Source organism: Lipotes vexillifer, unplaced genomic scaffold (genome assembly GCF_000442215.2).
Source record: "Lipotes vexillifer unplaced genomic scaffold, Lipotes_vexillifer_v1.1 scaffold97, whole genome shotgun sequence".
Classification (NCBI taxonomy): Eukaryota; Metazoa; Chordata; class Mammalia; order Artiodactyla; family Lipotidae; genus Lipotes; species Lipotes vexillifer.
The window spans coordinates 518667-531971 of NW_006775688.1; the positions used below are offsets into that span (position 1 = coordinate 518667).

Here is a 13305-nt window from a genome sequence, read left to right on the forward strand (position 1 = left end):
ACGATTCCTGCTGTCCTCCGTCAGTTACAAATTGCTATTGAAGTCTGCTAACTACAGGTCACCCAAATCCGTTCATTTCTCTATTCCAGCTGTCCCTATTTAGTTCAGCCACTGTCGGCCAGGATTACCGCCACATCTTCTTAAATATTCTCTCTACCTTTAGTCCTGTCCCTTCTAACCTAATCTCCACACAGTGGCCAGAATGATCTACCTAAAAATCAAACCTGATCATACATTTCCTGACGTAAATCCTTCAATGGCTTGCCATCGGCCTGAGGAAGCTGAAGCTGCTCTTTAGCATGGCCTCGGGCCTGGCGTGCTGTGCTTGCTAGCTGACTCACCTCCAGCCACTCTCTCCAGTTCTAGATGTACTGCACACCTCTGATTCCTCCAGTGGCCACTCCTCTGTGTTCTCTGGGCTTTCTTACATTCTATTCCATCTGCCTGGATGACTGATCTCTGTTGGCCTAGCTAATTCCTCTGCATTCCTCAGGTCTTGGATTTAGATGTCACTTCCTCTAGAAAATTTCTTGACCTCATAGATGTGGGTTAGGTGACTTTCCTCCATGCTCCCAAAACCTCATGTCCTTCCCCTGTCATAGCACTCATCACATGGAATTGCAGTGATCTGTATCCACTACTGGGCTGGCTGCAACGTTGAAGGTCACGCACATGGCCATCTTGTTGTGTGGAATGTGTGAGCCTCCTTTACAGATTACCCCAGAGCCCTCCACCTCTTTCAACTGTAGCTATAAGTTAGAATGAAAAAAGCAGCTCTGAAAATGAGGCGTGGTAAGGCAGCGCCAGCGGCAGCAAGCTAGGGTGCTTCAAAGTTTAATTCTAGCGGAGTTGCTCTTCTGACGTTCTGTGTTTGTGGGACACTGAGTGACCACATATGCCTTTTTCTTTCAGTGTGTGGCTTTGTGGTGCAGATGTTTGTCTGGGACACAGGATACCCTAATCCATTTTACCTCCTCTCCTTTGATCCATTCTCCTGTAGGTTGGGTTGCTAAAGAACAATGAGATGGCAGAAATGTAGACAGAGAAAATAGAAAAGCAAGGGTAATCTGTAATCCACAGATTAGTGAGTAAGCCTTTGAACATCCCAAGCCACATACTCATGAGTAAAACTAAATTGTTTTACCGTTCCAGAATGTTTTAGATAGTCTCTGGAATGCCATCGGTACTGTATTATAACCTCGCCTTCATTCAAAGGTGACATCTTTACATTTTTGACACAGTAAAGAGATACAGGTTAAATTTGCATTCTTTGAACAAGAAGGTTGTAAACTGTATTTGCATGACCTGTGTCCAGACAAAGTGTTATACTGCCTCCTAGGTAGAAGATCCGGATTTGTAAAATATTCTTTGGCAACTATACCAGTTAGGCCCTTGTACAATCAGGCTCTTGTGTGTGAACATCTCTAGGATCCTAGTTCACAAATTCTCTTCTGTACCGTATTATAATAATGCCTTATATTTGTATAGCGTTTTATAATGAATCAGGTATATGCAAGATCTTAGTTTGACCTTCCAACAACTCTTTGAGGTAGGAGGCTCAGGGATTATCACCCTCATTTTTTAAAAAAAATTTTATTGAAGTATAGTTGATTTACAGTGTTGTGTTAATTTCTGCTGTACAGAGAAGTGACTTAATTTATACATATATACATTCTTTTTCATCTTCTTTTCCATTATGGTTTATCACAGGATACTGAATATAGTTCCCTGTGATATACAGCAGGACCTTGTTGTTTATCCATCCTATATATAATAGTTTGCATCTACTAATCCCAAACTCCCACTCCTTCCCTCCCCTACCCACCTCTCCTCCTTGGCAACCACAACTCAGTTCTGTATGTCTGTATCATCCTCAGTTTTACAGAGGAGAAAATGACAGAACAGAAATCACACAGCTAGTAATTGAAGGAGCCAGGATCTCTACTCAGGTCTCATAATGCCCAGTCCTGTGTTTTCTCCATCATACCATACATCTTTATGTTCAAGATCTTATGTGTGTGAATGTTTCATTATATGGGGGACAGTTAATCAAACCCCTCTTTTAAGATCTGGACCAGTTGGGAAATGGAGTCAGATATGACTCATCATATCAGTTTTATTACAGATAAAACTGGCTTGAAGAACAGAGCCTGGACGTATAGCTTCCATGGGCCTTTTGCCCCACCCCACTTGAACTCATGCACTTACTTAGTCCTGAATCGAGTAGCAGGACAGCAGCAGGCCTCCCCCGCACAGTGGCAGAGGTGCTGTCTTGCACTGAGGAGTGAGGGAGAGGAGAGAGAGGGACTCAGGTGGCAACTGGGAGAGAGCTGAGGAGATTCTGGGCCACACATGAGCAACACTCCTTCTCCCCTGGGGATGAGTGGGCCTGAGGAAGTGAGAGAATGGCAGAAGTCTCTCCTCAACACTTCTGAGAGTGCAGGAATTCCTCTTCTGTGGGCTTTGTAGGGTGGTTTTTCCTGTGAAGTCGATTCACGTGGACAGAAGAGACTGTAAGCTTCTTGAGTTCAAGGACCCCTTATGTCTAGTGCATCCTGTCCCCCAAAGTATATAACATGGGACTGAGCATGTAGTTGTGCCCAATAAATACTTGTTGACAAACCGTGATCTTCATTAGAACATAGAAGCAGCAAAATATAGATATTGTCAGAGATAGAAAGACCAATCTGTGAATGAATGGTGTTTAAAAACAGCTGCACATTATCTTTTTTACCTACCTGAAATCCTGCCGGCTGGCAGCCAAGCTGTCCCAGCCGTCAGGCTGTGCTCTGCCTGCTGCAGGGAAGCTGCCTGACGCAGTGACTCTTCTTCCAGAGGGATGACAGCCCGTTCGCTCCTCCCTGTTGCTGTCCTTCCTTGCTCAGCACTCATGTCTCATATATTCTCTTTTGAACGAACACAGCTTCTTTAAACTGCCTTTCTCTTCTCTCTCTTTCTCTTTTTTTGTCATCTCTTTGTCAGCTACTAGAGGAATTTTTTTTCTTCTTTCCTGCTGTAGTCCCTGCCCCATATCTCAATCACTGTCCTTCACTCTTTTTTTTTCTTTTTTAATTTTATGTGTTTATTTATGGCTGTGTTGGGTCTGCGTTTCTGTGCGAGGGCTTTCTCTAGCTGCGACGAGCGGGGGCCACTCTTCATCGCGGTGCGCGGGCCTCTCACTATCGCGGCCTCTCTTGTTGCGGAGCACAGGCTCCAGACGCGCAGGCTCAGTAGTTGTGGCCCACGGGCCTAGCTGCTCCGCGGCATGTGGGATCTTCCCAGACCAGGGCTCGAACCCGTGTCCCCTGCATTGGCAGGCGGACTCTCAACCACTGTGCCACCAGGGGAGCCCCGTCCTTCACTCTTTCTCACATTTCTCTTTCTTAACCTGGCAAGTAAGTAGAATAGTGCTGATGATACTCTGACTGCATCAAGAAGTAACATTAAAATTAATAAAGAACGAATTTTTAAAAATCTTGAGAGTGCCCAGAAGACCCATTTAGAAAGCCAGCAAATATTTTCTTTTCTATCTTTTAATTAAGCTTTTGTGGAAGCACCGGCATTAAGGATAAATGCTCATTTTCACTCAATTTGATTTTTGTTTAACAATATAAGTACGTAATACATGCTATCATTTTTCATGGCAACCAAAATTTTAACAACACACATCATAAATGGGCTTTTATAAGCCAACTTATGCGTGCAGCTATAACACATTTCTGTGGGAAAACACGCACTGTTTCCAGGCTTAGAATAGCCTATTGGACACAGCCAATGTTGTGTTGTGTGTTCTGGAACCCTCTTAGCGTAGTGTGCACAGGTTGGTTTGTATCCTCTTTCTCTGTCAAGTTCCAAAGCAAAGTGGGAATAGAGGGGTTTTCTTTGCTTCGTACGTATGACTTCTGGACATCGATGTGTTTGCCCCACAGGAAAAGCGTTTGACATCACATACGTGCGTCTCAAGTTCCACACCAGCCGCCCGGAGAGCTTCGCCATTTACAAGCGCACGCGGGAAGAGGGGCCCTGGGTCCCTTACCAGTACTACAGCGGCTCCTGCGAGAACACCTACTCGAAGGCAAACCGAGGTTTCATCAGGACGGGAGGGGACGAGCAGCAGGCCTTGTGCACAGATGAATTCAGTGACATTTCCCCTCTCACCGGGGGCAACGTGGCCTTTTCAACCCTGGAAGGAAGGCCCAGTGCCTACAACTTTGACAATAGCCCTGTGCTGCAGGTAGGCACCTAGCGGTTGGCTTGGTAGCCAGTCAGTTCTTCCATATGCAGGATGCAGGAAGATCATTGTAGTGGGGGACCGTGGTCCCACTTCTGAAGTAAGGGGTAGGAATAGCACCTACTCCACCAGGACAGACAGCTGGATTTTATTCTGCTCTCCTGTGTACTCTTAATAAGTGAAGGAAAGTAGTTTTATTTCTGCTGCCCAGTTGATGTTTGTTCTTAGTTTTCATGCACGTGTATTCTGGGATGTAAATTTTACAGATTTTTTAAAATGTTGAACAATTTTGACTTGAGTCTCTGTACTTGCAGTGGAAACATTTTGCTTCTGCCTTCCTTTTGAAGGAGGGTATTTGAATGAATCTACCAAATTTTTTTGTATCATGTCGTACCTCTTTGATTTGACAAAATAAGAAAACTGTTTTTTAACATTAGCAAAAGGGAACAACTGAAGCAAGATGTTTAAGAACTCTACCTTCCTTCGTTATCGTACAAGGAAATTTTGGTTGGGTTTGTCTGGCACTGTTGCCGATCACTATGAAAACTCTTCATCACCTAAAAGCACTGGTTTTTGTGACAAGATATGAATTTAGGTAATCCTGGTATAGTGCTTAAGGGCGGTGATAGAAACTTTTCCCTATATGGCAATAGAAAGAATTAAAGGTTTCTTTTTTCATAAATGCCGTGAGCATATTCCTTATACACTATAATTTGGAGTCTTTCTGTATTGCTTAGATGTCTGTAACCTTTTCTTATGTTCTGGCTGTTTGATTATGGAGAGACAGATGCGTGTCATGCCATACTCAGCACATTCACACAGACTAGAGATGCTTCTGTCACATGGCTAGAGTTAACATCTAAATGGGGACAGCCTGTATTAATTCGCTGAGACAAGACTGGATGTGGGTTTGCAAACGCTGTGTATACTTTATGAAAAGCTGTTGTGACTTCTAAGTAGGGAATCTCCCTGTTTTTCTGGGCCATATGCCTTTGTGTTCCCTCATTCTTTTTCTTTGGAACTTTTTACGTATAAGGACCCTTTGTCTAATTTGGCCGTGTGGCTTTGGACAGTGGCAAAAGATGAGAATATATTCTCGCTGGGTCCAGTTCTTCCCTTCCATTGTATTTCTGTAGTTTGCTGGGAGATCATAAATCTTGATTTTGGTAAGTTCTGAGGGTTCTGGTGAGCAATGAGTGTGTTTGCAAAGGTCTTTCAGAAAATGTTTCTTTCAAAGGCGGTAAGGTGTGTTCAAAATACATGGCAGAAAGAATAACCGACTTCGATAGATGAAAAAGCAGGAGACAGATTACCTAGGGCAGAAGTGATCTATAAATACTCATTAAGTTGGTCAGCTGGCACACATTTTCTAACTTTGATTCTTCGTACACAAATTACTGTATTTTACTATCCTGGGGAGAGAATAGTATAGTCAGTAGGGAAAAGCAGTGAGGTAATGATGGGACTGTGGTTTTCTGGCACCTTTGCTAACTGTATGCCTTGTCAGCCTGTCTTGAAGCATTTCCCCCAGCTATAGGAATTCTGACGTTTCTTCACTCTTCATGCCACAGAAACTTGTAAGACTAAATGTGGCAAAAGGCTGTGGGCATCTGCAATAGATTTGGTCGGTTGGTATCATTATGCAAAAACATTAATTATGCGTCTCTGGATGTAAGAGCTCTGGCTCTGATATACAGTTGCCAAGGAGGGTTGACTGATACGACTTGTAGCCAATCTGACAGTGAGGAGAGAGGCAGTTGGCTTCTGCCCTCATTGCTCCCTGTGCCTCCCTCTAAAAGTTGTGATCTCCCAGAATAAACCTTCCCGGTTTCAATGTATATGAATATTACTAAGCATGCAGTGATTTATAATAATAATTAGCATTTATTATAGCACTTACTATAATGTGCCACAATGTGACAAGCATTTTTCTAAACCCTTTAGATATATTAAATGTATTAACACATTTAACCTTCCCAATAACTCTATAAGGTAGATACTTTTATTTTCTCCATTTTACAGATGAGGAGTCAGAGGCCCAGAAAAGATAAAATCACTTGCCCCAAATCACACGGTTTTTTTTTTTTTTAACATCTTTATTGGAGTATAATTGCTTTACAATGGTGTGTTAGTTTCTGCTTTATAACCAAGTGAATCAGTTATACATAATCACACAGTTTTAAGTGGCAGAACTGGGATTCAAAACGTAGAAAGTCTAGTTCTAGAGTCTGTTCTTTTTAAGATGCCCATTATGGGGGAAAAAAAAAAAGGCTTAGATTCAACTCTTGAGAAGCTTTTATTCCAGGAGAGCTGTGATAAAGATGAAGCCTGTCAAAGATATAATAAGCATTAGACACAGAGATATGTTTAGCTGTTTACACTGCAGACGACTAAAAGATTCCTAACATTGTGGCCATGAGTGGGCGTTGTTATTGGAGTTCCAAGTCTGGATATGGTGAAATCATCATCTCTTCTCCTTTCTAATTATACATGAAGGCTTCATGGAGATTAGTCTTGATGAGCTCTCTGTGTTGTTCTGCATGCCAGGTGTTTGGCCTGGTGTAAGCAGTGATTCTTAATCAGGGGTGTGCTTCCCAGTCTCATGTGAAGCCTTCTGAAAACATAGACGCCTGCAGCTCTGCACGTGCTTGTTAACGTCCCCGTAGGTAATGCTGATATGCAGTCCCAGGAGAGGACTTAAAGTGGACATGGGGGACTTCCCTGGCAGCCCAGTGGTTAAGACTCAGTGCTTTCACTGCATGGGGTGTGGTGGGTTCGATCCCTGGTCAGGGAACTAAGATCCCTCATGCCGTGGGGTGTGGCCAAAAAATAAAATAAATAAGTAAGTGGCCATGGTATATTTGGGTAGTTTTATGTAATATACCACTCTAAAACTTAATGGTTTTAAACAACCGTGATTTATTATTTCTCATGATTTTGTGTTGGCCTGGGCTCGCTCCCTGGCAGGTCAGCTGGGAGCTGGGTTTTTCTCTCCCTGTGGTCTTACATCCTCAAGGGGGCTAGACTAGGCTTCTTCATGTGATGGAGGAAGTATTCCAAGAGGGTAAATCCCAGTGCACACATGCTTGTTAAAGCTCTGCTTGTGCCACATTTGCTGATGTCTCCTTGGCCAAAGCAAGTCACACGCCCAAGCCTAGAATCAGCGTATACAGGGACTACACAGGTTGTGGACGCTGGCAGACATGATTCATTGGGATAATTATTATAACTACTACAGAAGTAAACATCTGACTAAAATTAGCTCAATGAAAGGGCATTTATTATAAGCGCTTAGATCTCATAAAACCGAGGGGAAAACTGTATAACCTTCATTCTTGTCCTCTGCCATTATGGTATACCTACCGACTTGATCAGTTGGAGTTTCCTCAAATCTGTTCATTTGCTCAGTAAATGTTACTTGAACACCAACTATATGCTAAGCACTAGTGAAATGCAGTGAACAAAACAAAACAAATTCCTGCCCTGTGGGGCTTATAATCTGGTGGTGGCAAAGGTGGGGTGGGCAGGTGGTGGTGATGGAGACAGGCAGTTTAAATAAAATAGGGAAGGGAAATAGGGATTTGCAGGGGGCTGTGGGGTGGCGATTTTAGATAGGGTGGCCAGGGAACGCCTCACGAGAAGTGGCATTTGGGAAGGGTCAAGACATAGAGTACGTCTGATTGGTTCAGGCCAGTGTAATGATTGATTGCTTTGTGCTTGGATGTGTCTCCCAGATCTGTCTGTAGTGGACTGGGTAAGAGGGAGAGGGAGATGGTACAAGATGGGCAGGAGGAGGCAATGACCAGTGTATCTGATACAGTGGTGGTACTACGTGAGTTCTGTGCTGGCTTCTCTTGACTGGCTTTGGGGTGTGGATACAGGACGGAGAGACGAGACATGTGTGTTGACTACCTAATGCATGCTGAGCGTTGAAAAGCATATTTCATTTAAGCCTCTCTACAGCCTGTGAAGAGACTAATATTATTCCTGCCTCGGGAGACTCTGAGTGGTAAAGTAACAACTTAGATCAAAGAAGGGAAGAGTCAAGAAGGAAATTCAAGTATGAAGAAATGAAAGGAGTCCTTGAGCGTTATAATAGATTTAATGCCAGAAGAGGACATAAGTTAAATGATACATTAACTGTTGAGAAGATTTTGTCACATATATGTCTCTTATCTTCAGTGCCTTTACCTATCTTTTCTGTGTTTTTGTTTTCTGACAGGAATGGGTAACTGCCACTGACATCAGAGTAACACTTAATCGCCTGAACACTTTTGGGGATGAAGTGTTTAATGACCCCAAAGTTCTCAAATCCTATTATTATGCAATCTCCGATTTCGCTGTGGGTGGTAGGTAAGTAAACCATTAAATAACCTTGAAAGTGATTGGAGCTTTGGTGTAGAAGTGAATGTAGCAACTTGTTTACAACTGTATTAGTAATGTTTTTTTTGGACCTCCTTATCCTGGAAACAAAGTAATTAGGTTTTCTAAAACCTCGTCAAATCAACACATTAGTGAATTCTTATTGAGCATTTAAGTGCAAAGCTCTGTGATAGGCACTATGAAGCTACTGAGGAAGTGCAAGTCTGACATTCACTTACTGAGAAGGACCTGACCTTCTAGGATCCTACAGGTGAATGGGGCAGGCGATGTATGAATATGTGAAAAGTTAAATACTGGTACCATCAAGCGTTTTAGATAAAGAGATGTCATGTCAGAGAATAGTTACAGGACTGTCAGGCTAGAGAAACAGATGGAATCTAAGCTGGGCGTCGAAGAATAGGTAGGGTTTAGATAAGGAGAGAGGGTGTCTGGGTTGGGTGCATGTCATGAGCAAAAGTTTAGAGTTGGAAGCGTTTAAACCTCCTTGACTTAAGGAAAATCTTATATGAATTTGTGGAGTTGTAAACCAGAGAGAGTTTGGTAGCCAGAGACCTTAGACAGTGAGCCAAGAATCTTGGACTTACCTCCCCTTGTAATAGACTATGAAGTCTCAAGAGCAGAAGCATTATTTTTGTATGCAGTGTTCCTGGTACGGGATTGATGCTCAGTGAAAGTTGATGGAAACTGTAACCAATGAGAAATCATGTACTTTTTTGGAGTTAGGGCTATGATTTCAACACAGTAGATTAGGAAGATTAGCTGCAGGCAAGGTAACAGTAGAATATGATCGAGAGAATTTATATTCCTGTTATTATGCTGTCATCTAGGTGTTAGGTGACAAATACCTGACATTAAGGTGGTGACAGCAGAATGGAAAGAAACATTTAGGTGCATTTTATGAAGGAAGAATTATCAGGATTTTAGTCAAAGGTGATTTTGAAGGTTTACCAGGAGAATGGTGGTATCATTAACAAAATAAATGGAGAAGATGAGCTCATTTGGGAAGGTGGTGAGTTTAGCTGTAGAATGTAAAGTTTTAAGTCGTGGAGGGCATCTAAATTTGTGCAGCAGTCAAGGACAGGAGCTTGGGAGAAAGAGGCGCCCTGGAGATATACATTTGGGATTCATCCTGGTGCACTGTAGGTGTTTCAGAAGTGTTTGAGTGTATTATTAGGTGGTGCTTGAAGCTGTGGAACTGACTGCTATCTTTAAAGAGCGAGTGAGGGTAACGGCTCTGCACCAGAGTGCGTGTTAGTATTCATGGGGATTTCCATGAGTCCTTAGTTTATGGTAGTACCTGCATCTAGAGGCTCCTTCAAGGATTCTTGCCCCAAACAACCTGAGGGAATGTCAGTCTACCGGAGATCCATATGGTGGTGTGGTATCTGTCCCTCACTGTCTTCAGATCAAATACTTTAAAATCATGATGGCAGATAACTGCTGAAATGTATTGACTTGTTATATGCCTGTATAGTCCTGGGCACATACATATAGCAACCTCTTGATCTTCTCAATAATTCTATGAAATAGGTGTTATAATCCTCCCTATTTTACAGGTAAGGCACCGAGTTTAAGTTCCATTGGTAAGTCACAGGGCAAGGTTTCAAACCCAGGCAGCCTGGCCTTGGAGTCCATGTTCTTCTTAACCACTACACTTGGCTGCCTCTTGAGATGCACACATTTCACTTCAGGAAATGGTCCTACGGATGTCCTCAGAAATTGTTGGGGACTTTCTTCTCATGTCTGGTTAATGCCCCATCCCCTGTTAGATAAAGCTGCCTTTTTTTTTTGTCTTAATTTTTCTTCATACCTGAAAACACACAGTCATTACTTAATCTTGCTCAGTTTCTCAGTTTACAGCTTTGAGTGGTAAACTCAAAAACATCCTGAGGTGGTTTTCAGTTCTCTGTGTACATCCTTTTTCTGCATCCGTTTCAGGGCTTCATAGGTGTTTCGTTCTTTCAAGGGTCTCTTCTCTCCCCAGGTGTAAATGTAACGGACATGCAAGCGAGTGCGTGAAGAATGAATTTGACAAGCTGGTGTGTAATTGCAAGCATAATACTTACGGCGTAGACTGTGAGAAGTGCCTTCCTTTCTTCAATGACCGGCCGTGGAGGAGGGCGACTGCCGAGAGTGCAAGCGAATGCCTGCGTGAGTGCCCCTTGGTGTTTGTCTGCTAAATTGTCTTGAGGACTTCAGAGGTGGGAGAAGGAATGGGTGACTTCCTTTGATTCCTCCTTGAGAGGAAAAGCCTGGAAGGCAGAGCTTCTTCCCTGATTTGAGAGCGTCGAACAGTAACCTGCATGCACGTCAAAGGAAAATCATAGATGCGGGCAATTGGCCATAAACGTAAACTGTGCTGGTTTTATGTTTCCTTCATGAACACACATAACAGAATGGGAGAAGCATCTTCAAGGTTTGGCCCTTGCTTAGCTCTAAATACTGGGCTGGGGTTGCCTACTCTAAAATATGGTTTCTCCAGTCTTTTCTTTGTTGCCCTTTAAAATATTCTTCTTGCTTTCAATGCTCATTTATTCGAACAGCCAGGATTGTTGATTAACATTTGTCAGGTGTGATGAGTTCTGGACTAAGACTGCTATTCGATGGATTATTTATCAAAATTATTTTTTCTTTATCTCACTAAAGAGCACCACGGGGAGGATTTTCCTCCTTCCGTCTTGCAGAGGTGGGTGGCTCTGGGGCGAAGAGTAGAGCCTAGTGTTCTTAGGAAGAGGTAAAATGAAAAGGATTGCGCATTGCTTATTCCTCCATAATATCTTGGTTTATTCTGAAGAGATAGAGAAAGGAATCTCAGGAGAAAAACCACGAAACCATGTAATCATGATTTGCCAAGGACTTGAAAGTGAGAAACTTTCAAAGCAGCAACATTTTCTTATGTACTTACAAATATTCCTTATCGTATCCTCTTGGTAATAAAGGGAATAAGAAGGAAGACACTCTGAACTTGCAGGAATTATTGGCAGAAACCTTGAAAAAGGACCAATATCTTGACTCATGACTGTTTCCATTAGCTGCCTACAGCAGATTTTCTTATTCACCTTTTCTTTTCTCAACAAATTCCTGATTTTCAGATCAGTTTTACAGCCTCCTCTAGCATTCCTAAGCACTTGAACTTCTTTCATCCTTTTACTGAACTGTAATATCCAGTGTTGGAAACTACATGATAAAGGCTGATAAAAGAAAAAATGAAAAACTCCTAAGGTGTGACAGCTAAATAAGTGTACACATGTGTTTGAAAAGTAATCTGCTTAATGATGTCATATTTTGAGTCTATCCAGGAACATTACGGGAAAAAAAACAAGTGTAACATTATATCCAGCTTCTCACTAGCAAGTGAGCAGAATACAGTAGCTAACAGACTTTGATAAGGAGCTAAGTCAATTTGCTTTCCTCTTTGGTCCCTTCAGCACCATGGCCCGTCAAAGAGAGAAGTTTCTGGAGGTGTGACAGTACTACAGTATTGTCAGGGTGCTGGAGCTAGGGAAGAGAAAATGACAGCTGCCTTCTCTCTTACCAGCTGATGGTGAGGGAGCCACAGCGTCTGCTTTTAGCAGTGGGTTAGGACAGCATAGACTTGGCGATTGTTCTGCCTCACAGTCTCTAAGCACCAGACCATTTAGGTGCCTTGAGCTGGGCTGATTGCGAGATAATCTAGGGAGACTTGAGGGAAGAGAAATAGCTGAAGAAGAAGGGAATGGGAGCTTTCAGAGTTTCTTAACTGTAATTCTTGGTGCCAGCGATTCAAGTTTCTAAAAAGTTTTCAAATATAGTACTATAAAAGAACTGATTGTAAAGGCAGGGAGGAGAAAAAGAAACATATATTCAGATTTTTTTTAAACAACAATCTCCTGCTCTATCTGTAATCAAATAAAATTTTATTTTTATTTAGTGTCTGTACTTGGAGCAGAATCAATAATTTGGAAAAAATCATCTTAGTATAAATATAATAAAGATTTTCAGTGACTACAGATACTCGTCATGTAGGGAATATAGCTACTTAACAGATGACCCATTTGGCACTATGGCTTCCCAGCAGATGGAGGCGTCTATGGATCTAGATTTCCCTTCTTGTGGATTTACTTCCTTGTGGATCTGTAGATGTCCTGCTTCTTTTGAAAGAGGCACTAATTTTTACCCACGTGTCTCAAGATTACTCCAGTCTGGGTATGCAAGTCATCTGGCACTTTACAAGTTGGTGTCTAATGTATTTGAATTGTCTGAGCCCTGAAAAGTTAACATAAATTGAAGCCTACATATAAATTGGCCCCTTGTGCTTGGACTTGGTATTAGAATGAAGGATAAAGGTTCAGAAAAATTGTAATTTGACTTGGCTTTTGTTTGTATGTGTACAACTATGCAGAGATTCCTAAGTACAAGGATTACTTATATTTTATGATGGTACTATTTTTGATAAGGATGAACATTTCTTAGTAAGCTGTTAACCTGACTGTATTAGCCCTTTATAGACAGACATACAGTTTTCGTTTTTGTTTTTGAATGAACAGTGCATCTGGTGGTCGTTCGTAATCTGCCACCACCTGTCTGTCAGAGATGTGGGGAATTATGGTTTTGTTTTCTTTGAGTCTTTTAAAATGCTGTTTGTAAAGGAACATGGATCTGACTTAACGTTTTGGCCAACAGCCTGTGACTGCAATGGCCGTTCGCAGGAA

At 42.2% G+C, this 13305-nt stretch overlaps 1 protein-coding gene across 1 annotated transcript in view; it reads left to right on the forward strand.

The window, feature by feature from the left end:
• LAMC1 (laminin subunit gamma 1) overlaps positions 1–13305 on the forward strand; it is a 126785-nt gene that overhangs the window by 71927 nt on the left and 41553 nt on the right. Inside the window, 5 exon segments of the mRNA XM_007450134.1 lie at positions 3930–4234; positions 8454–8584; positions 10599–10765; positions 13277–13299; positions 13302–13305. The exon segment at positions 13302–13305 is cut by the window's right edge and continues 180 nt beyond it. Of these exon segments, the coding sequence (XP_007450196.1) occupies positions 3930–4234; positions 8454–8584; positions 10599–10765; positions 13277–13299; positions 13302–13305 (630 nt within the window).